Source organism: Vitis vinifera, chromosome 14 (genome assembly GCF_030704535.1).
Source record: "Vitis vinifera cultivar Pinot Noir 40024 chromosome 14, ASM3070453v1".
NCBI lineage: Eukaryota > Viridiplantae > Streptophyta > Magnoliopsida > Vitales > Vitaceae > Vitis > Vitis vinifera.
Genome location: NC_081818.1, coordinates 11,047,152 through 11,072,166, shown reverse-complemented (window position 1 = coordinate 11,072,166; position 25,015 = coordinate 11,047,152). Strand labels below are relative to the sequence as shown.

Genomic DNA, 25,015 nt, shown 5'->3' with positions numbered 1-25,015 from the left:
TTGCTCCACCCACCAACAATCCTTTCAAGAATATATTTTAGAACCATCTCCAAACTATGGATCTGATAAGGGAAGACAAGTGATGATAGCCTTGGGAAGAAAAATCTTTCCAAAGAAAACAATAAGAAACTACAAAAAAATTGGTTTGAAAGGAAGTGTTGAATATAATGTATGTATAGTATACTATCTTTCCTTATTAATATAGGTCACATGTATGGTAGTTAGGACTCCTAGCCTTGTATATATATATCTCTCAATTGTAAGTAGAAATACAATGAATGAGAATAAGGTTTTTCTCCTCTCTCTCTCTCTCTCTCTCTCAACATGGTATCAGAGACAAAGGAGAAAACCTAATTTTTTCGGTTTATCCGTGTACTCAATTCCGGCGAACCGTCTAGTGACCGTGTTTCACTCCGGTCCCCTCATTCTCTTCCCGAACCACCCCGGACAACCTCATCGCCGTCTGATCTCCACCACGCCGGCAACCTTTTCCGGCAAAATTTTCCGGCGACCTCCTTTCCGGGAAACGACCACATATTCTGGAACGCCGGAGGCTGATCTACACGCCAGTGGAAACCCCACCGGCAACCGGAATCTCACGCGCCCCCACGCGCCGCTCTTCTCCTCCGGACTGTCACCCACGCACAGGCGCGTGACGGCGCGTGGCTCACTTTCCGGCCACTTCCAACACCTCTCCAGGCTCGTCCGGCACCGTCTTGGCCTTCTAGCCCTCCGGCAGTCCTCCCCGAGCCCTGCATCTCCATTTTGTCCCTGTTTTTGGCTTCCTTGCCATTCCGGCCACCTCCGACAGGGCTCCCCCTCCATCTCCAAGGCTTGGGTGCTGCTCCTCTTCCTCTCCAGGCACGTCACGACCGTTTTTCTCCATTGATTGCACCTCTCACAGCCGTGGTTTCACTGTTTTTCTCTCTCCGCCGAAATCTGAACCCATCTTAGGGCTCTCTTCGATCCAAATACGAGAATATGACCACCAAAAATCAGATCTTTACCTCTGTTCTCTCTGGATCTCCTCTGATTACCTCAGAGAAATTGGTTGGCAGTGAGAATTATCTCTCCTGGTCTGCCTCTGTTGAACTTTGGTTTATGGGTCAAGGATATGAGGATCACTTGGTTACCCAGGAGGCAGATATCCCTGAGGTTGACCGCGTACAGTGGAGGAAGATAGATGCACAGTTATGTAGTGTATTATGGCAATCGGTTGATCCCCGGATTCTTCTTCATCTTCAGGCCTATAAAACTTGTTTTAAATTTTGGACTCAGGCCAAAGGATTATACACGAATGATATCCAGCGTCTTTATAAGGTGGCTTCTGCTATTGTCCATCTCAGCCAACAGGACTTGGATCTATCTACTTATATTGGTCAGATTACCTCTCTTAAGGAGCAGTTCTTGACTGTGATGCCTCTTACTCCTGATGTTGGGGCTCAACAAACACAGCTTGACAAGTTCTTCATGGTCCTTACTCTTATTGGTCTCCGTCCGGATCTTGAGCCTATTCGTGATCAGATTCTTGGTAGTTCATCAGTTCCGTCCTTGGATGATGTGTTTGCTCGCCTCCTCCGTATCTCGTCCACTCAGACTTTGCCATCTGATAGCGCTTCAGATTCTTCTGTGTTAGTTTCTCAAACTACCTCTCGAGGAGGACGCAGTGGTACCCGAGGTAGAGGCCAACGTCCTCATTGCACCTATTGCAATAAACTTGGCCACACTCGCAATCGTTGCTATCAGTTACATGGAAGACCTCCTCGCACTGCCCATATGGCCCAGTCCTTTGATTCTCCGCTGCCTCAGCCTCCGAGCTCCTCCGCATCTCAGACATCTCAGGCTTCTATTGCCTCTGTTGCCCAGCCTGGTAATGCCTCTGCCTGCCTTACCCACACATCTTCTCTTGGACCCTGGATTCTAGATTCTGGAGCATCTGATCACCTATCTGGTAATAAGGATCTTTTCTCCTCTATTACTACTACCTCTGATTTACCTACTGTTACCTTAGCTAATGGTTCTCAAACTGTGGCTAAAGGTATTGATTTGGCCCTTCCTCTGCCTTCTCTACCTCTGACTTCTGTCCTTTATACTCCTGAATGTCCTTTTAATCTTATTTCCATCAGCAAAATCACTCGTACTCTTAATTGCTCTATTACCTTTTCTGATAAATTTGTGACCTTGCAGGACCGGAGTACGGGGAAGACGATTGGCATAGGACGTGAGTCTCAAGGCCTCTATCACCTCACCTCAGATTCATCTCCTGCAGTTTGCATTTCCACTGATGCTCCTCTCCTCATTCACAATCGTCTGGGCCACCCTAGTCTCTCCAAGTTCTAGAAGATGGTTCCTCGTTTTTCCACTTTGTCGTCGCTTCCGTGTGAGTCATGTCAGCTTGGGAAACATACTCGTGTCTCGTTCCCAAAGCGTTTGAATAATCGGGCAAAGTCTCCTTTTGAGCTTGTCCACACTGATGTTTGGGGTCCTTGTCGGACTGCGTCTACTTTAGGATTTCAGTATTTTGTCACTTTCATTGATGACTATTCTCGATGTACTTGGTTATTTTTAATGAAAAATCGAGCTGAGTTATTCTCTATTTTCCAGAAATTTTATACTGAAATCCAAACCCAGTTCAATATTTCTATTCGTATGTTACGCAGTGACAATGCCAGGGAATATTTTTCAGCCCAATTTACTTCGTTTATGTCTCATCATGGGATTCTTCATCAGTCTTCTTGTGCTCATACTCCTCAACAAAATGGGGTAGCTGAACGCAAGAATCGACATCTTGTTGAGACAGCTCGTACTCTCCTCCTCCATAGTCACGTTCCTTTTCGCTTTTGGGGGGACGCTGTTCTTACCGCTTGTTATTTGATTAATCGTATGCCCTCCTCTGTCTTACACGATCAAATTCCTCACTCCCTTCTTTTCCCTGACCAACCACTTTATTTCCTTCCTCCTCGTGTCTTTGGTTGTACTTGCTTTGTTCATATTCTCACTCCTGGACAGGACAAGCTTTCCGCCAAAGCCATGAAGTGCCTCTTCTTGGGATATTCCAGACTTCAGAAGGGTTATCGTTGTTATTCCCTTGAGACTCATCGGTACTTTATCTCCGCTGATGTCACCTTCTTTGAGGACTCACCATTCTTTTCCACCACTTCTGAGTCTCTTCCTGTTTCTGAAGTCTTACCCATTCCCATTGTCTCCCCACCTGATGCTATGCCCCCTCGACCACTTCAGGTTTATCATCGTCGCCCTCGTGTCGTTGCTCCTCTCCCTTTTCCTGAGGCACCTGCTGACTCACTTCCTATCCCTTCGGCTTCACCTGCCCCGGCTCTGCCTTCTCCTAATGACTTACCCATTGCTATTCGGAAAGGTACTCGCTCTACTCGTAATCCTCATCCTATTTATAATTTTTTGAGTTATCATCGATTATCTTCACCCTATTCTGCCTTTGTTTCTGCTATATCCTCTGTTTCTCTTCCAAAGAGCACCCAAGAAGCTCTTTCCCATCCAGGCTGGCGACAGGCAATGGTGGATGAAATGACTGCTCTGCACTCTAATGGCACTTGGGATCTTGTTGTTTTACCCTTTGGTAAATCTACAGTTGGTTGTCGTTGGGTCTATGCAGTTAAGGTTGGTCCTAATGGTCAGGTTGATCGCCTTAAGGCCCGCTTAGTTGCTAAAGGCTATACTCAAGTTTATGGTTCTGATTATGGTGACACATTCTCCCCTGTTGCCAAGATTGCTTCTGTCCGCTTGCTTCTCTCCATGGCTGCTATGTGTTCTTGGCCTCTTTATCAGTTGGATATTAAAAATGCCTTCCTTCATGGTGATCTTGCTGAGGAAGTTTATATGGAGCAACCTCCTGGTTTTGTTGCTCAGGGGGAGTCTGGTTTAGTGTGCAGGTTACGCCGTTCTCTATATGGCTTGAAACAATCTCCTCGAGCATGGTTTAGCCGTTTTAGTTCTGTTGTTCAAGAGTTTGGCATGCTTCGCAGTACAGCAGACCATTCAGTTTTTTATCATCATAACTCCTTGGGGCAGTGTATTTATCTGGTTGTTTATGTGGACGACATCGTCATTACAGGCAGTGATCAGGATGGTATTCAGAAACTAAAGCAACATCTTTTTACCCACTTTCAGACCAAAGACTTGGGGAAACTCAAGTATTTCTTGGGAATTGAGATAGCTCAATCCAGTTCTGGTGTGGTCCTTTCCCAAAGGAAGTATGCTTTAGACATCCTGGAAGAAACCGGTATGTTAGACTGTAAACCGGTAGACACACCTATGGATCCGAATGTCAAACTTGTACCAGGACAGGAGGAGCCTTTAGGAGACCCCGGGAGATATCGACGCCTCGTAGGTAAATTGAACTATCTCACCATTACTCGTCCAAACATTTCCTTTCCTGTGAGTGTTGTTAGTCAATTCCTACAGTCACCATGTGATAGCCATTGGGATGCCGTAATCCGTATCCTTCGATATATCAAAAGTACACCAGGCCAAGGTGTATTGTACGAGAACAGAGGTCATACTCAAGTTGTTGGTTACACAGATGCAGATTGGGCTGGCTCACCCACAGATAGACGTTCCACTTCAGGGTACTGTGTTTTTATTGGAGGTAATCTAATATCTTGGAAGAGTAAGAAACAAGATGTAGTGGCCAGATCTAGCGCTGAAGCCGAGTATCGAGCTATGGCTTTGGCAACATGTGAACTCATATGGTTGAGACATCTTCTTCAGGAGTTGAGATTTGGAAAGGATGAATAGATGAAACTCATCTGTGATAACCAGGTCGCATTACATATTGCATCCAATCCAGTCTTTCATGAAAGGACCAAGCATATTGAAGTTGATTGTCATTTCATTAGAGAGAAGATCGCATCAGGATGTGTTGCTACAAGTTTTGTCAATTCAAATGATCAACTAGCAGACATCTTCACTAAATCTCTCAGAGGTCCTAGGATTAAATATATTTGTAACAAGCTTGGTGCATATGACGTATATGCTCCAGCTTGAGGGGGAGTGTTGAATATAATGTATGTATAGTATACTATCTTTCCTTATTAATATAGGTCACATGTATGGTAGTTAGGACTCCTAGCCTTGTATATATATATCTCTCAATTGTAAGTAGAAATACAATGAATGAGAATAAGGTTTTTCTCCTCTCTCTCTCTCTCTCTCTCTCTCAACAGGAAGCAATTACCCTTTTGGAATTTAGTCAGTTCACAATAAATTAAATAAGACAAAATCCTCAAATGTGTAGAAAATATTGTGAGAATTACATGGGAAAACCTTAATGTCCAAGGAAAGGGCTTTAATATTAAAAGCTAAACATCATGGTCAGTGGGAACCAAAAAAAAAAAAAATTAGTATAAAGAAAGACAACATCTAAGATGGGTAAGAAGATTCAGAAATATTAGAGGAACAAGGATTATGAATGTAAATATAGATCTCACAGTAATCACACTGAAGGAAGGTGCAACAAGCTAATTAGTGAAGGCCCTGTTTGTCCAGTATTTTTAAGATTCTCTGGTACTTTCTTCATACTCTTAAAGTTCTCTACAGAATATGCCTATACACTAAAATACTTTAAAATCTCTATCTGAAACATTTTGTGCAAGCATTCCTAATAATGCAGCCACATCTTCCCCAAAAATGCAGTCATTTCAATCAATGGAGCACTTCTAAAAACAACTATGAAATATAAGAAAAATATTAAAGTACACAAACAGATATTTTCAACTAAGCAACTGCAGGATAGAATGGAAAAAAAATTCAAAAACAAGTCAAAATTAGCAGATTGTACACATATTTTCTAAGAAATTGAGTCATTTCACCAAGAAATTTCAAGAAGAAATCTCAAAGTTTTTCTATCCTAGAAAAGCAAAACGAAAACAAGGAAAAAGAACATTCATAAATGATAAGAAATATAGAAAATAATTTTATACAAAAAATACAAAGAGCATGCACTAGTTGATAAGGAAAATCCATTAAGAAATTTAAGAATACTAAAGCAGTGGAAAGTTCATTTCTAAAGTAATTATTGAGATCTAGCTCAATGATTATTGTCATGCCCTTCCTACCAGGAGGTCTTAACTTAAATGCTGCCAATGGAGTTTTTTTTTTTTTTTTTTTAATTTTTTCAGTGGCACATGTAACCTCCCACTCCCCAGGGTCTAATGTGATTCACCCACTGGTTAAGGCATATCCCTCAATGAGACTTATGGCTTTGTTGCTAAACAATTAAATTAGACGTGAGATGATATCAAACCTTTTTCACTCTTATTAATTCTACACTTAGAACTTTCAGCACTCATAATTTAGCATTAAAGTTTTCAGTACTTAATTTTCGATTTTATTAAACACCACCTAAATTTTTTAACATAACTTGGAATTTTCAATAGTAAAACTCCCTTACTTTTGTTCTAGCTAAGACTCCTAGAAGGCTTTAATGAGACTCTAAAGTTTCCCATTTTTCCTCTTTATCTTTTCTTTTCCTATATTTATTTTACTCCTACATCACATGAAATTACACTTTTAGAGAAAATTATAATGGAAAGGGACAATCACAAGTAATAGCCAGCCACTCTTTGGAATACTTTTGTTCCTTCAGTCCCATTCATTTAAGATGAAAAGTGGTGAGCTATTCTTCAAGACATACATAAAATATCACAAGAACATAATCAAAAGGACACCACAATAGCACTCATTAGGAAAAGAAGTCTATCATTGTGACTTCCTCTTTTGGCCCACCAATCATCCACCAGTTAGAGGACCCAAACATTCAGGTTTAAAAAGCAAACTCAAACCACCCGAACAATAAATAATCTGGCAAACCTAAGAATCCAATTTCAAAGGCCCCTTCTTCCCCTAAAACACTCAACAAAGAACACCAATAAGATCCTCCTCCACTCAAAGGTTTCTTATCCCCAAAGAATTCACTTTAGCAAACCTTCTAGCAAAGTTCAGATACCAGCTCCCTGCCCAAAGAACTAGATAGCTCGGAGAAAGTTCTAACCACACTGTTCCAACCACTCAATAAACAATCTTGAGTGGATGAGTGTGCCAATCAGCATGAAAGAATGGAAATTCATAATTTGCAATAAATTTCAAAATAAATAATAGTGGTGACTTATCCTAGAAGAACAGGAAAAGTACCTGAATGAAAATGCAGTCACTCAAAAAAGAGCTCAACATGAAAAAGCAAACTACATGCCCCAACTTATGACAGAAATAACAAGTAAATTACATCCAAATAAGGAGTACACAGAAAGAAAGAAAAATGTAAAAAAAATTAAAAAATAAAAATAGCAAAGAGAACAATAAGTTTAAAAAAACTGTCTACCTTTACTGTGATAGCCACAATTCCATTGGTTACCTAGTTGACACCAAAAGAGAAAAGGAAAGGAAACAAACAAAACCATCATTTGGTATAGAACTAATCCAGATTCTAATTATACATTACTCATATTAAGAAAAATACAATACCATTTCTTGAAGGAGCAAGGACTGGTCCTGCTTCCACAAGTATGCCAGGGAAACAAGACCTAGCCTTGAGCAAACATTCTCTACCCGAAACCTTTGGTAGTCAGATGCAATTGCACCAGAAGACACTGCTGTGATGGAGGGAATCTGCCTTTTTACTTCTTCCAACAAGATTGACATATCTTCAACTTCATCACCTTGAGTCATTCTATAGCTGAGGTTTTGATGCCTATGCAATCAAAAAACCATCAGAAAGTGAAAATATGCAATGAATACATTCAACTGTTCTAGCGAATATCGAGAGCTCCTTTCACAAAAAAACAGCTGTTGATGGAAAGCTTTCATCTTATAAAAATTCTATCTTTTTTTTTTTTTTTTTTGATCAATAAGTATATAATTGTATTGCAAAGAGGCGCTAAAAATTCTATCTTGGTTCACCTTAAGTTTGATTTGAGAAGCTCTTGGTCAAAAGAACTTGGTTTTTGAAATTTGAAGTAGCAATTAGGAAGATATCCATAAAATATAGTACTCCTTTCATGCATTGTCACACAAAAGACTCCTATCTTTTTGTATCAAAGTGTACCACAAGGTTGGTGTAAAACTAGAAAAAAGGGCTACTACTATATCTTTCTTCATACAATGCCAAATAACAAAATTTGACTTTATATCATAGTACGAATTCTTCACTTCGCAAAAATAAATAAATAATCTCCTTAGGTAATATTTTCAGTCAACAATGTCAACTAGAAAAATTGAAATAATTTAAAATTTAAGTACAACAGAGGAAACCCTTGTCCCACACAAACCTTGTTCCAGCTGAGCCTCTGAGTGGCATCATTAAATTACATAAAAATTTTCAAACTGCTAACCTCTTCATAAAGAGATCTCTCAATGCCTATCTCATGCTAGTGGACCAATAGGTCATTGTCTTTTATGCAAACTTGGGTCACTTCAGCACTCAAATCAATCCAGGGAAGCTTATGAAAGTAGCAAGTTAGCCTAAAAACATAATTAGATGAAAAAAAAATAAAAAGGTGGCTGATTCCTATAGGCAGGAGAGTTAACATTGGCAGCTTAGACATGGGAACTATGAAAGCTGATTTCTTGTGAAAAGATGGGCTTTAAAAACAGACTGAGTCACTGGCTAACACATCCACATATAATTAGGTTGCTTTGATATTTGCTTCTTTTTTTTTTCCTCCCAATCCTTTTGGCTATCTCAAGTCTCTTCCTAGTCATAGCAAAACTGAAATAAATGACCAAACAAAAAACCATAGATAGAAAATCTGATTGAAACTAATAAACAAACACCAGATTGCCTCTCTTAGTCTAACAGTAATAAATGTAATGGATGGCTTATTGGCAGGTTTGAGACTACTTGAAACAAAACCACCCTGCCCGCCCTCCAAACCCCTAATTCAATGGCTAAATCTACCATTACCCTTGTATGATTCTTCTAGGTATTTTGAATGGAATAATGAATCATTCATTCTCAGGAAATGTATAGAGCTATATAGGATAGAAGTCTTCACCAGCCCAAGTATAGAAACTACCTATTTACACAAATAGAAAAAAGGAAGAAATATTCTATACAGCTATGACAAAACTAAAAACTGCAGAAATAACATCAAATCCGACAACACTCCCCCTCATAAGGATTTCAGCAAGTTGTGTGTTGTAGGCATGTAGGGAATACAAACTAATCCATCGTCTAGGTTCTCCTTAATAAAGTGTTTGTCAACTTCCAGTGTTTAGTTTAATCATAATGGATGGGATTGGTGCAATGTTTATGGCAACTTTGTTATAACAATACCATAGGACATGCTTCCTAACTTCAATTGTAAAATCTGCCAAAATGCTTTTGATCCACAATAGTTCACAAATTGCATGAGTCATAGCTCTGAACTTTGCTTCTGCACGTGAGCAAGCTACTACAGCTTGATTCTTACTCCTCCACATAATTAGATTCCCTCCTGGGAAGGTATGATAACCTGTGGTTGATCTCCCATCTACAATGGAACCCGCCTAATCTGTGTCAATATAAGCTTGCATTTTCTAGGGTGCTGCCTTGAAATACCTTAGAATCCTATACATGACATCAAGATATGGTTTCAGTGGGCATGCATGAGCTGGCTTAACATAGACACAGCATAGGCAATGTCAGGATATGTGCGTGATAAGTAGATAAGTTTCCCAACCAATCTTTGGTAAATGCCTCGATCAATAGGCTGCTTTTCTTCAAGATTTCCTAAATTGTGATTAAGTTCTACAGGAGTGGTCCAGCCCAACATCCCTATTTCTTTCGACAGATCTTGAATATTCTTCTATTTTGAAATGAACACTCCTTATTTGGACTTAGCCCCTTTGATTCCAAGGAAATATCTCAACTTTCCCAAGTCTTTGATTTCAAACTCTCTAGCCAAATATGTGATTTCAGCTCCATAATTTCTTCTAGGTTATTTTCAGTGACAACATCATCATCCACATACACAATTAGTGTCGTTACCTTCCCTTTGGAATAGTGTTTAAACAGAGTGTCTCATCTTGACTTTGGCTATATCCTCTCTTAATCATTGACCTTGTGAACTTTCCAAACCACGCTCGAGGTGATTGCTTGAGCCAGTATATACTTCTTTAATTTGCACACCTTGAATGTAGGAAGTCCATTTTCATACCAAAGTGGAATATCCATGCACACTTCTTCTCCAAAATCTCCAAGAATGCATATTTTACATCAAAATTGGTGTGACGGATGATCAAAATTTGATGCAAGTGAGAGAAGAACGCAAATTGTATTCGTCTTTGCCACTAGAGCAGAGGCTCTTGATAGTTTATGTTGTATACCTGAGTAACCTCTTTAGGTACAAGATGTGCCTTGTATCTTTTTAAAGAACCATCGGGTCTGTTCTTGGTAGTAAAAATCCACTTGCAGCCTATTGTTTTCTTTCCTTTTACTAGGTTCATGTTTTCTCAAGTCTTATTCTTCTCAAGTGCCTTGATTTCCTCATTTATGGCTTCTCTCCAAGGCTTCATCTTTAATGCCTCTTAGACAATTGCCCAAACCATTTGTGAAGATAACTAGGTGACAATGCTCGCAGTTAGAGTGAGAGATTATGAAATAGCACATCACTCCTTTTCTAATAGCAATAGGTAAATTCAAATCTTTATCCTTCTAGGAAATTTTGTTTTTATTTTCATTACTTGTTTTGAAGTTGAAGATTAGGGCATGTGAATCAAGTGTGGGCCTTTGCCTCCTTGAATATACCTTGATGAATGGAGTTTTAGACCTCTCATGTGTGGCTTTTGGAGGCTTTTCTGGGGACAGGTCCTAACTATTGTTTCTTTGTAGAATCATCACATGGTTGTGGATCAACACGCAAACAAGGATCGACATTTAGAGATTGGTTAGAACTTGGGAATTGGAGTTGGGAAGGATCATTATCTGAAGTAGATGAGGATTGTAGTAGAAAATGAGGAGTAGATTTAGAAGTCTGATCAGTTTCCTCAAGATTCAATAACCACCAATTATCTTCATTTCTAAAATTGCCCTCCCTGTGAAGATAGTTATCCCCAAGGTAAGGATGACTCTCAACAAAGGCAACATAAATGGTCACATATCTCTTCTTTGTACCCGGTGATAGCACTTGAACCCTTTTTGTATAGAATAATAACCAAAGAAAATACACTTGATTGCTCTAGGATTAAATTTCCCTCTCAGGTAGCTATGGACATGAACATGACAACTACACCAAAATATTTTTGGAGGTAAGGACCCTAATTGTTGGAAATTAGGAAATAAGGTGGAGAGTTTCCCAACAGGAGAGTTATGGTCAAGAACCTTAGAGGGCATTCTACTAATCAAGTGGACGGCTATAAGAATGGCTTCTCCCTAATAGGTTTTTGGAACATTCATTTGAAAGTGTAGGGATCTAGCAAATCAAGAAGGTGCTTATTCTTTCTCTCAACTATTCCATTTTGTTATGGGGTATCAACACTTGATAGTGATGTAAAATGCCCTCTCTTTCAAAATATGAGATATGGTCCTGATTGAACTACTCCTTAACATTATCTGATCTAAGGGTGAGAATTTTTTGGCCAAATTGAGTATTGATCAACCCATGGAAAATGAGGAATATTTAGGCTACTTGAGATTTTGATTTCATGAGATAAACCCAAGTTGTTGTGGTGCAATCATCTATAAAAGTAACAACCTAACCCAACATCTATCCATAACTTCATCATATATGAACCCTATAGTTGGTTTTCTTTCATTGTCAACAAGTTGAACTTTAACAAGAGGACCCATCACCTTAAGAATATAGACAACATGATTCCAAAATAAAGGCATCCAAACAATTTTTAAGACTTGTTTTTCCTCTACCACCTCCTTTGTCCATTTACTAGCTAACCACTTTTCAAAAGTGAACATCAATTTCAAATTGCGCTTTTGCATATGGATACTTTGTAGGTTAAGAAAACATGTTGCGAATTGAGTTATGTCCAGCCTAACCAATTCTCTTTACTTGGTGAACTCTCTCAATATATTTAACACCCCCACATAATTATAGATGAAACCATTCAATGAAATGGCTCTTGTCAAAATCCTCTTAAATGTAGGAAGTTTCCCAATATCTTCTAAAATGGGGTTTATGCAATGAGTCGCACAAGTCGTCCAACACAAATGCAATTGTTTTGCTTCTAAGAACTTTCCTATTTAAATTTTTAGCATAAAAAACATAATAAGCATAGTTGTTAAAAACTTGCAATACACAATACAATACAACGATATGATACATTTTTTATGAAAATCAATATGTATCATAATTTGTATCTTATTTTAAAGTGCATCTTACGATACATGTATGATACATGATATTAGGATACAAAGATACATACATCTTCAACTATTTTCCATAATTTTTTGAAAAAAATTAAATTAATTCTTTTTTTATTAAAAGAATTTATTATATTAACTATTTAACATATACTAAAAAATTAAAAATTAATCATAAAAAGGAGAAATAAGTAAAATAATCTTATATGAAAAGTTGCATTCATATTTTCAAATGTTATATTAGAAGTCAAGTAAGTTTATTTTTACAATAAATAATGGAGAATTTTCATTTAACTAGTTTGAATGTTAACAATGAAAATGATGGTGATCATTGAAGAAAAATTTTTACTTGATCAATTAGTTTTTTTTTTATTTCTTTTTTGGTGGAAAAGAAATGACGATAAACCTGAAAAGTTGGAACTTTGAAGATAACACATATGAACGAACAAACACACACACACACATATATATATTAATATCAACACAATAAATGCATATACCTAGTTAGAATTTGGAACTAAAAATCATAGCTAAAAATTGAAGAAGTCTATTTTCTGGATTATGTGATGAATCTATATATTAAAGTTATATTTTGTTAATTTGAACTTGTTAAAACATTAACATTCAATGTTTTCATATAATAGGATAAAAATTAACTCTTTAGATCCTACTATCTTCCATAAAATTGGATATATAATACTTTATACTTCATACTTTCACCAGATATTCACACATATACATATGTTTCTATTTATTTTTTACTATATAAAAAACTTACGATACATGATATGAAAAAATAGAAAAACGATACACGATACGTTTTGAGTTAACAACTATGATAATAAATAAAAATGATAAATAATATCATTTTTTTTTCTTTTTTTGATGGGTAAAAACAAGATAGTATTGAATAAGAAAAAAGTGTGCCCAAAAGGCAAATAATGTCACAACATAATGTTTCAATTTAAATGACACAAATAAACCTAAAGAACTTTATCAAATGAAATCTTACCTGCTAATAGATAGATTCATTGTCAGTTATTACTTCCCCAATGCACTTCATAAACTTGTCTAGAAATTCAAATGTCTTTCCCCAGTTTTCATGAATGAACTAGCATAAATGGACTTGATAAACATTGTTCCAACTAGGCAATTTACCAAAAAAAATCATCAAAGTTCGATTTCTTCTATCTATCTGTCCATCAGACGATAGAAACTCCATACTTCATCCATGCAACATTATGATTTTTTAATAAATTTTTTATGTACTCCACTTCTTTCTCAAGAATCAGAACTCTTAATTCATGATAACTAGGAGATTTCATATTTGGGCCATATAGCCCGAAAGCTTCAAACATCAATTTAAAACTATACAAATTTGCACAATTAAATGATATCCTTGCTAGATAGAAGAATCAGCCAATGTACTAGCATACACTTTCCCTTTCCTTTTTATCAAATACATCATCTATAGAACTTTGCTTCATTTTTCCCTCTTTCCAAAGTCGAACTGCTTTTTTTGGATTTTGAGACACAAAAGCATCAATAAGGCATTATGTTGTTGACTCCATCTTCTTATTACTTCCCACTTCACTTCTTCTATTACCAATCACTTTTTTTCCACTCAAATTGACTTCTTCAAGTTCCTTTTCTTCATTAATATCAACAAAGTTTTCTAAGTCTCAAAATTCAGGAAAAGAACTATAGTTATCTTTTTATTCTTTTTATTAGTCATGTACTTCTTAAGCTCTTCTCTTACTTCCTCCAAACATTTTAAACACCTTACAGCATGTCCCTATTTCATGTTGCTTTACTCTAAAGATTCCACCTTTTGTCTTGTTCCCACAAAATAATTATGTTACTAACTTCGTATCCCTAAGGTCTTTTAAATAATTATATTTCTAAGCCGAATCTTCTTTGTTTAAACCCTTTGATAAGGTGCCACCTTTTGATGTCATTCACAAAATCTAAAATTTAATTAAAGAAGAAAAAGAAATAATTAAAATATAAGGGAGACAAAGCAAGAATGTAAAAAAAGTTTAAAAAAAAAATATAAAAAAAAAAACTTTTGAGAGTTTGAGTACGAATAAAAGAAGTTAAAATAAAAAATGTATACAAATAAGGTCAACAAGGAGAGGACTATTGCTAAATGATACCTACCGCACTTGAAATTAGGAAAGAGGACCATGGGACCCACGGTCTAGTGGAGAATTGGAGATACTAGATGGGAGAGGATGTGAATACTATATTGGTTTTTTTTTTTTTCAACTATGAGAGAGGATGTGAATACTATCTTGGTTTTTTTTTTCAACCATGAGGGGCTAAGTGGGGCATGCAAGATAGCATAAGCACAGTGGTATGTTAAACAAATTGTATATGACCCTTATCAATAATAAAAATTCAATTTTTTATTGATGTCAGATAAACTTTAGATGAGAAACAAGTGAAAGAAGTAGGGGGCAGTGGTGGGACCCATTGAATGGATGGGTCACAGATAAGTTAAGGGGGAGTACTTTGCAGTGTGTCAGTAACTACACAAACAGAGAATAAAATAAAAATAAAAAAGGGCACCAATAACAGTAGTCACAACACAAGCAAAGAATAAATTTTTTTTTTTTAAAAGTTGGATTCAAACTATGAAGAAAAGAAAAAGAAAAAGCGTAAGAGAGTAACAGAGAAAGAGGAGAAAAGCTTGCCAAAATGAACCACGCTACCAAAGTTAACCATGCGACCAAAGTTAACCACACTACTACTGAAATCTTCTTCTCTCCACCTCCTTTACTTCTTGCCCAAAGGTAATTGTCAAAAACTTTCTTTTCTTCGTCCCTCTACCTCGTCTTTTTCTTAAGATTAAATCTTCCTATTCATTTTTGTTTTTCCTTTATCAAGGCTTTGTTTTTCAACCTTTCAAATTCTCCATACCTCAGCTTTCTAAATTTTATTTTTAATATTTTACTTCTTTTTTTTTTTTCCTAAATTTCCAGCCTTATGAAAGAAGGCAATCATTGTTACACCTTAAACTCTATCCTAAGGTGGATGCTTAAGTGTTTCCTCTTTGAAGTCACCTCACTTGGGTCTTCAAGAGGCAATTTTTATTTTTCTCACCTTGCCTAATGGCCTAGATGAACCAAGTGATCACCTTTGACAACACTATCTCCAATGCCCTCCAACACCCACATCCTCCCACATGCCCACAACCCAAGCATCCTTAATAGAGGCAATACCAAGAGGGGATGGAAAGTTTATAGTCAAAATTGAATCACCACAGCAAAACATCCTTCCAAAACTTCACTCTCTTGCCATTATCCACTAAAAAGCAAGTTCTACTTTGAAAGCCATCCAACCCTCTTCTTATGACCTTCCACAACCCTACCCTAAACCAATCCCTCGTGAAATTAACCACTTATTTCTTTTGTAAGCTTCCTAATGTGACCTGTTTCCATGGAGATTCCTTTTCTAAGGCAAACCTCTAATTACTTGAAGGCTTATTCCGATTACTTAGGTTAAACCTACACCATCATACTTTGACATTCTGCACTAGTAGAAAGTAATGTGAAAAGATTATAAAGTTGTATGTTACAACTGTACTAATTTGGGTTCTTATTTGGATTGGTTATCATTGTGATTCATTGAAAGCAAATTAAACCCCTTGACGGGTTTCCAATGAAATGAAAGGGGAAAACCTCACAAATTTGTAAAGGTGAATCATTTATGTTTCTGTGCAGGTTGATTGTCAAATCAAATTAAACACCAGCAGTCCTTTCTGAAAATCAGTGTCTTTTTAAAAATATATGGCAATCACCCATATCTATTATAATAAACAAATATCACAAATGAACAAATGTAATAATCTGACACTACAAGGACATTAACTTTCTAGTTGATATTGAGATGAAATTGCATCAGTAGCTTCCCAAAAATAAGTCATTTGGTTTTACATAAAAAATAAATAAATATTAAAAATTAAAAAATATATCCCAATTAAAGAGCTCACCTTGTGGATCCTTGTATTCTCCTTCGGAACAATGGCACTCCCATGCATTTCGCATAGCTGACAACAATTTGGTGCCCAACCTAACAAAAACCAACCAAATAATCAACAAATCACAATGAAAGAAATGCCCACATGCACTTCATCTTAACGGCGATTTCCGTTAAAAATTATGAACTGGTTTGAAACAATTGCATCCCCACGCACAAAAGGTTGAGTGTTCAGTCATTTTCAAACAATTCCCAACCTAACCAAAACCAACCAAATAATAAATAAATAAATAAAATCACAATGAAAAGGAACACCCTAATACACTGAATATTAACTGTGTTTTTCTTCATAAATCAAGCACTGGTTTACACAAGAGTGCACACAATCACAATATTCTGATTGATATCAAATACAAATTACTTATTTCTATTTTTTGATAAGTAAATAAGGAGAATATATTAGAAGCGCTTGCAAAATGGCGCAACAAAGTACCGAGTATACAAATTAGGCCACAAAGCAAGTAGGAGAAGAAAAAAGCGAAAGAAAACCTACCACCCTTCTACGAGGCTAACCCAACCCTATCCCAAAACCCCTAACAAAAGAAAAACAAACCGACAACCTCACAAGACAAATGTTGAAACCCCTGTGTTCCTCCCCTTTCCCCTGATAGTACGCAGAGAATTGTTGTAGTTAACTGAGCCCTCTAATTTACGAAATTCCCTCTCAAAATGGCAAACCGAGCTATGACTCCTCTTGCTATCTAAACCCCTTAACCCCTCGCCCTTTCCTTGCCTCTAATTTTTTCAAAAGGGACCCCATCTCCTTGAACCCCACAACTAGCATCCCCAAGTAGCTGCTAAAGTTTACTGTTGAAAGAGAGAGAGAGAGAGAGAGAGAGAGAGAGAGAGAAAAAACCTTAATTCTCATTCATATTCATGACTACTTACAACTTACAATAGAGGAATATATATATACAAGGCTAGGTTAAACTAACTACCATATATGTGACCTATATTAAGAAAGGAAAGAAATATTGTACACTATAAATACATTATATTCAACACTCCCCCTCAAGCTAGAGCATATATGTCATATGCACCAAGCTTGTTACAAATATATTTAATCCTAGGACCTTTGAGAGATTTAGTGAAAATGTCTGCTAGTTGATCATTTGAATTAACAAAACTTGTAACAACACACCCTGATGCGATCTTCTCTCTAATGAAGTGACAGTCAACTGCAATATGCTTGGTCCTTTCATGAAAGACTGGATTGGATGCAAAATGTAATGCAGCCTGATTGTCACAGACTAGCTTTATCTGTTCATCTTTTCCAAATCTCAATTTCTGAAGGAGTTGCCTCAACCATATGAGTTCACATGTTGCCAAAGCCATAGCTCGATACTCAGCTTCGGCGCTTGATCTGGCCACTACATCTTGTTTCTTACTCTTTCAGGATATTAAGTTACCTCCAATAAAAACACAATACCTTGAGGTGGAACGCCTATCTGAGGGTGAACCAGTCCAGTCTGCATCTGTGTAACCAACAATTTGGGTATGGCCCCTGTCTTCATACAACATGCCTTGGCCCGGTGTTCCTTTAACATATCAAAGAATGCGGATCACAGCATCCCAATGGTTGTCACATGGTGACTGTAGAAATTGACTAACCACACTCACAGGAAAAGAGATGTCTGGCCAAGTGATGGTGAGGTAGATCAGTTTGCCTACAAGTCGTCGATATCTCCCAGGACCTCTTAGAGACTCCCCCTGTCCTGGTACAAGTTTGACATTTGGATCCATAGGAGTGTCAATAGGTTTACATTCTAACATACCTGTTTCTTCCAAGATGTCTAAGACATACTTCCTTTGTGACATAACCACATCTGAACTGGATTGAACTATTTCAAGTCCCAGAAAGTACTTGAGTTTGCCCAAGTCTTTGGTTTGAAAGTGGTTGAAAAGGTGTTGCTTTAGTTTTTGGATACCCTCCTGATCACTGCTTGTAATGACAATGTCATCCACATAAACTACCAAATAGATGCACTGGCTCGAAGAGTTATGATGATAGAAAACTGAATGATCTACTTCACTCCAAAGCATTCCAAACTCTTGAACAACTGAACTAAAACGCCCAAACCATGCCCGAGGAGACTGTTTCAAGCCATATAGAGAGCGGCGTAACTTGCACACTAAACCAGACTCCCCCTGAGCAACAAAACCAGGTGGTTGCTCCATATACACTTCCTCGAGAAGTTCACCATAAAGGAAAGCATTCTTAATATCCAACTGATAAAGAGGTCAATGACACATAGCTGCCATGGAGAGAAATAAGAGAACAAAAGCAATCTTGGCAACAGGAGAGAAGGTGTCACCATAGTCACAACCATAAATCTGAGTATAACCTTTAGCAACCAAGCGTGCCTTAAGGCGATTAACCTGACCATCAGGACCAACTTTCACAGTGTAGACCTAACGGCATCCAACTGTAGATTTACCAAGAGGTAAAGAAACAAGATCCCATGTGCCATTGAAGTGCAGAGCAACCATTTCATCAACCATTGCCTGTCGCCACCCAGGATGAGAAAGTATCTCACTAGTGCTCTTAGGAAGAAAAACAGAGGATAAAGTAGAGACAAAGGCAGAATAGGATGAAGATAATCGATGGTAGCTCAAAAAATTATAAATAGGATAAGGATTATGAGTAGATCGATTACCTTTCCGAAGAGCAATAAGCAAATGGTCAGTAGATGACAGGGCCGAGGTAGGAGAAATCAGTGGACCAGGAGGTGAGTTATTAGGTACCTCAACGGAAGAGAGAGAAGGAGCAATAGCACGATGTCGACGATGATAAACCTAAAGAGGACGAGAGAGCGCATCTGAAGGGAGAAATATATAGGGAAGTGGCAATACTTCAAAAATGGGAAGAGATTCAGAGGATGAGAAGAATGGAGAGTCCTCAAAGAAGGTGACATCAGCGGAGAGAAAATAACGATGAATATCAGGGGAATAACAACGATAGCCCTTTTGAAGTCGAGAGCATCCCAAGAAGATGCATTTCGTAGCCTTAGCGGAGAGCTTGTCCTGTCCAGGTGTGAGAGTATGAACAAAACAAGTACAGCCAAAGACACAAGGAGAAAGGAAATAAAGAGGTTGGGTAGGAAAAATGAGGGAATGAGGGATTTGGTCATGTAATATAGATGAGGACATACGATTAATCAAGTAACAGGCTGTAAGAATAGCATCCCCCCAAAAACGAAAAAGAACATGACTATGGAGAAGGAGGGTACGAGCTGTCTCAACAAGATGTCGATTTTTACATTCAGCAACCCCATTTTGTTGAGGAGTATGAGCACAAGATGACTGATGGAGGATCCCATGTTGGGACATAAAAGAAGTAAAGGGTGTAGAAAAATATTCCCGAGCATTGTCACTGCGTAACACTCAAATAGAAACTTTGAATTGTGTTTGGATTTTAGCATAAAATTTCTGGAAAATAGAGAATAACTCAGCTTGATTTTTCATTAAAAATAACCAAGTACATCTTGAATAGTCATTAATGAAAGTGACAAAATACTGAAATCCTAAAATAGACGCGGTCCGACACGGACCCCAAACATCAATGTGGACAAGTTCAAAATGAGACTTTGCCCGATTATTCAAACGCTTTGGGAATGAGACACGAGTATATTTCCCAAGCTGACACGACTCACACGCAAGCAACGACAAAGTGGAAAAACAAGGGACTATCTTCTGGAACTTGGAGAGATTAGGATGACCCAGACGATTGTGAATGAGAAGAAGAGCATCGGTGGAAATGCAAGCTACAAGAGATGAAGGTGATAGAGGCTTTGAGACTCACGCCCTATGCCAATCGTCTTCCCCATACTCCGGTCCTGCAAGATCACAGATTTATCAGAAAAAGTGATAGAACAGTTAAGAGTGCAAGTTATTTTGCTGATGGAAATAAGATTAAAAGGACACTCAGGGGCATAAAGGACAAAATGGAGAGGTAGGGAAGGGAGAGGATGAGTCAAACCAATACCTTTAGCCATAGTTTGGGAACCATTAGCTAAAGTAACAGTAGGTAAGACAGAGGTAGTAGTAATAGAGGAGAAAAGGTGTTTATTACCAGAGATATGATCAAATACTCCAAAATCTAGAACCCACAGGCCAAGAGAAGGAGACTGAGTAAAGCAGACAAAGACATTATCGGTCTGGGCAACAGAAGCAAGCTGATGTGGCTGCCTGATATCGAAGATGGCATCATAATCACTACCAATAAGGGTGATACTCTGAGATGTGGAGCTCGCAGCGGAGTCAGGTCGAGATAGCAAAGGATCAGATGACTGAGCAATGTGGGCACTGTGAGGAGGCCGTGCATGTAACTGATAGCAACGATTTTGAGTGTGACCAAGCTTATTACAATAGGTGCACTGAGGACGTTGTCCTCGACCCCGATTGCCACTACGTCCTCCTCGAGAGTTAGCCTGAAAGGCTAACACAGATGAATCTGAAGAGCCATCAGTCGACAAAGTCTGAGTAGAGGAGAGGTGTAAGAGACGAGCGAACACATCATCCAATGATGGTACTGATGGACTAGCAAGAATCTGATTTTGGACAGACTCAAGATTTGGACAGAGGCCAATGAGGGTTAACACCATAAAGAACTTGTCAGTCTGTGCCATAATACGCTGCATAATTGTGCATCGATCTTCTTCCATTGCACTTTGTCAACATCAGGTATAACATCCTTAGGTGTAACAAGATGATCCTCATAACCTTGTCCCATAAACCAGAGTTCCATGGACGCTAACCAGGATAGATAATTCTCACTACCAATCAATTTTTCTGATGTGATAGTAGGAGATCCAGAGATGACGGATGTAAAAATGGGATTTTTGGTCGTCATATCCACTTCACCTGAGATTGAATCACGTTTGGATCAAAGAGAGCCCTAAAGGGAGGTCGGATCACAGCTGTGGAAGAAGAACCTGGTATGTCGGGACCCAAACAAAGGAGAAAAGTGACTGGGGATGAAGAAGAGGCCTTCCCAAGGCACACACAGGTCTCGGCCAAGGAAGGGAGCTGCCGTCGGAGGCCGGAGGAGGCTGAAAGAAGACCCGCGGAGGCTGAAATGCCAAAAAAAATGGAGAAGCAGGGTTTGGAGAGGCCTGACGGAGGTTTAGAAGTGCAAGACAGCGCCGGACGAGCCTACTGGAAGAAGCTCGGCACCGTAAAGTGGGCCACGCACCCTCACGCGCCGGCGCGTGGGATTCAAGCCGCCGGAGAAGAGTGGCGCATGGGAGGCGCATGGATGGGTGTTTGGCTCCGGTGCTTTGAGAAAAGTTACAAATCTCCTCTTTGCACTCCCGATGATGTGGTCGGTGTCAGAAAAGTCATCGGGAAAAAATCGCCGAAAAATATCACCGGAAAAATGTTGACGGTGATGAGGGTTTTCTAACCACGATATGGCTGACCGGAAAGCTTTGGGAGATGGAAAAGGTGACCAAAATGAAACACGGTCACTAGATTGATTCTCAGAATTAATTACACGGGTAAACCAGAAAGAATAAAGTTTTCTCCCTTGGCTCTGATACCATGTTAAAAGAGAGAGAGAAAAAAAACCTTAATTCTCATTCATATTCATGACTACTTACAACTTACAATAGAGGAATATATATATACAAGGCTAGGTTAAACTAACTATCATATATGTGACCTATATTAAGAAAGGAAAGAAATATTGTACACTATAAATACATTATATTCAACATTTACAAACTTGCTGGGAAGGCTAAGCAGATCCTCTTCCTCTAAAACGCAACTAGGCTCCAAGTCCTCAAAGATTTCTGGCTCCTCACCTCTAACCACTAATTCCCTTCCCGATAGATCCTTTGCAACACTTCCCTCAAACTCCACCAAACTTCCATCTTGAAGCAACATCCTAAGCAGTTGGCTCCCCAAATCCAAAAGCCTCGAAGAAGAGAGAGAAGAAGGGTTAGGGTACCTATTCACCTCCGCTACGAGGGCTTCATCGGTGATTGCTACACAAGAACACCCCTGCCCCGACACTTACCTTTCAACCTCATCTCCGACACCACTTCTTTGCTTGATCTCTTGGTTCTCTGCTGAAAGACTCCTCCCTTCTGGGAAGATCAACGAAAACCTCTTTCCCTCTTTAGTGATAACTGAACAAAATAAAAACCTCCCTGTCCCATTCGAATGCCGCTCCAACTTGAACTTCCTCCCACTCTCCTCCTAGGAATTGCACCACCTCACCAAGACTTCATCTCTACAGAAAGATTCCACCCCTTCCAACAGATAGCGCAAACTCAACTCCCCAAACCTAATCCATGCTGAAAGACTTCTTCCTCTTTCCTCAATAATGCCTCTCAACTTCCCCCCACCACCTCTACAGAAAGAACAAAGGACTTTGAGTCCACTGCAACCCGACACATATCTTCACCTCCTACATCTCTAACCCCAACAAAAGAACTCCACAGCTATTTTCCCTCAAGCTTCCAGTAAATCTATTAAAATTCAATTTACACCACAATTCTAAACACTAGAATTGCAAAATATCAATTCTCCCCAACCCACAATCTTTCCACTCCAAAAAGTGAAAAGAACTTTGTCTTACTTATTTCTATGTACATACAACCAATATGAAACGGCTAGAAATTGAACTTCCATTAGTTTGTTCAGCGGCATGATCCCTTTTTGCAGTCTAATTTGTTATTTTCAAATCAATACACACAATGTACCACAAAAACTTACAGTTTGGTACATGTAGCTGTCCAGCTCGTCCACTGAATCATCAGCCGGCAACAAATTAGCCAAAGCAACAATCTACATAAATCCAAATAAACACCATCTTACACACAAGAAAAAAAAATATTGAATATAAAAACTATGCATCCCTTTCCGATATAAATTCAATAAAAGCAAGCAGCATAACCTCCTTGTCTGGCTGCCAAGAAAGCGGAAGAAAAGAAAAGTTAGGATATGTTGCTTCGATTTCAAAACATTTATTAGCTCATTTGATTATGAGCATTTAACACAAACCAAAGATTCCAACTTCATCGTCCGTTTGGTTACTGAGAAACCGATAGAAAAGAAACGACAAATTGAGAGATTTAGAAGAGGAAAATGACAACCTCGTGGCCATATTGGATGCATTTCATCATGGCGTAGCAGCTATCCTTGCCGCCGCTGACGAGCGCCACCACCTTCATCTTCGACGCTGGCCGCAGTTGGGGACACTGCAGAAGTAATTTTGGGCTTGGAGACTTGGGAGTTAGGGGCTGGAATTCCGCGTCAAATATTCCCCCAACTATGATTTAAAAACAAATTACGATTTTCTTCGAATAATAAATATTAAGTTATAAGTTTACCTAAGTTGAAAAGATGTTTAAGGAAAAGATATTTTTGAAATTGTAAATTAAAAAAGAGGGTTTATACTTTCATATATAAAAAAATGTCAATTTATCAAAAAAAAATTATTTAAAAAATCAAGACTCCAACTTTATTTGAAAAGGGTAGTTTTTTTTTCAAATAAAAGAATTTTGTCTTTTCAAGAAAAGATTTTTACAATTTTATATAAAAAGGAATTTTGTCTAACTTTTATTAAAAAGAAATTTTATGTTACAATTTTTATTTACAAAAAGATATTTCAATATGGGATTTATTATTATTTTTTAAAAGAAAATATTTTATAACTTTATGAATATGTTCAAGTTTATTTTTTTTAATATATATATCACAAATAATTTTTAGTTTATTAAAAATGATTTTAAATTTTATTTGGTGAGAATAAAATTAACTAAAAGCATTCAAAATATAAAACTATGCAAAATTTAAACACACTAAAACTATGCAAAATATACACAAACTAATAAGAACATACACAACAAATAAACATACAACAAATCAATATATAAAATAAACATACAACAAAATTAGTAAATAAAAAAGAAATATTTATAGAAAAAAAAAATGAAGAGGACAGGAATACACCCTGTACACAACAACTGCAGTGAATCAATCCTCGCAGCAATCTCTCAAAAAAAAAATGTCTTAAGAAATACAAAGAAAAATAGCCTCTTGGAGTCATCCTTTCCCCTTTTTTTGCTTCAATTTTCTTTTTAATCCAAAAAATCAAGTTCCCCTCAACTCCTAATCCTGCTCATGCCGTGTCTCTAAATACTCCCCACTTGCTATTGAAACCATAAAAAAGAAATAAATAAATAGAAGTAAAAGTCCATAGCCAATAAGATGAACTGAAGCCCCATTATGCAATTAACATTCAAGGTCTAAAGCAAACATCCACGGCAAATGGGCCCCCAAGTCTTAAATAATCAATAACCCAAATAAATAACTATGCAAGCCTAATATAGTTAATATGAAGCTCAATCTCAAAATAATAAAACCAAGTCAAAGCCCACAAACAAGCCTAAACCCAAAAACCAACATTGTGCAAATCAAAAATAAAAACCTTACCACTGTTTGAAGAACCCAAGTAGGAATGACAATTTCGCGGGTTTCCCGGGTCACCCGCCCCTATTGGGGGGTATAGGAACATGGCAATCGGGGATGGGCCAGGTTCAGGATTTTTTTAAAAACCCGAATCGGGTTCAGGGCGGGGTCGGGTGTAGTTATAATTTGACTCGCCCCGCCCCGCCCCGAATATGAAATTACTACTTT

General features: G+C 38.0%; 1 protein-coding gene across 1 annotated transcript in view; it reads right to left on the bottom strand.

Annotated features, from left to right (window-relative positions):
• Positions 1 to 23,657, bottom strand: part of LOC100244247 (diphthine--ammonia ligase) — a 49,613-nt gene extending 25,956 nt beyond the window's left edge. Inside the window, exons 1-5 of the mRNA XM_002268235.5 lie at positions 23,470 to 23,657; positions 23,090 to 23,161; positions 16,323 to 16,402; positions 7,498 to 7,723; positions 7,355 to 7,387 (exon numbers count right to left, since the gene is read on the bottom strand). Coding sequence (XP_002268271.1) covers positions 7,355 to 7,387; positions 7,498 to 7,723; positions 16,323 to 16,402; positions 23,090 to 23,161; positions 23,470 to 23,547 — 489 coding nt within the window. The 5' untranslated portion in view covers positions 23,548 to 23,657. The remainder of the gene's footprint in view (positions 1 to 7,354; positions 7,388 to 7,497; positions 7,724 to 16,322; positions 16,403 to 23,089; positions 23,162 to 23,469) is intronic.
• Positions 23,658 to 25,015: the final 1,358 nt, after the last annotated feature.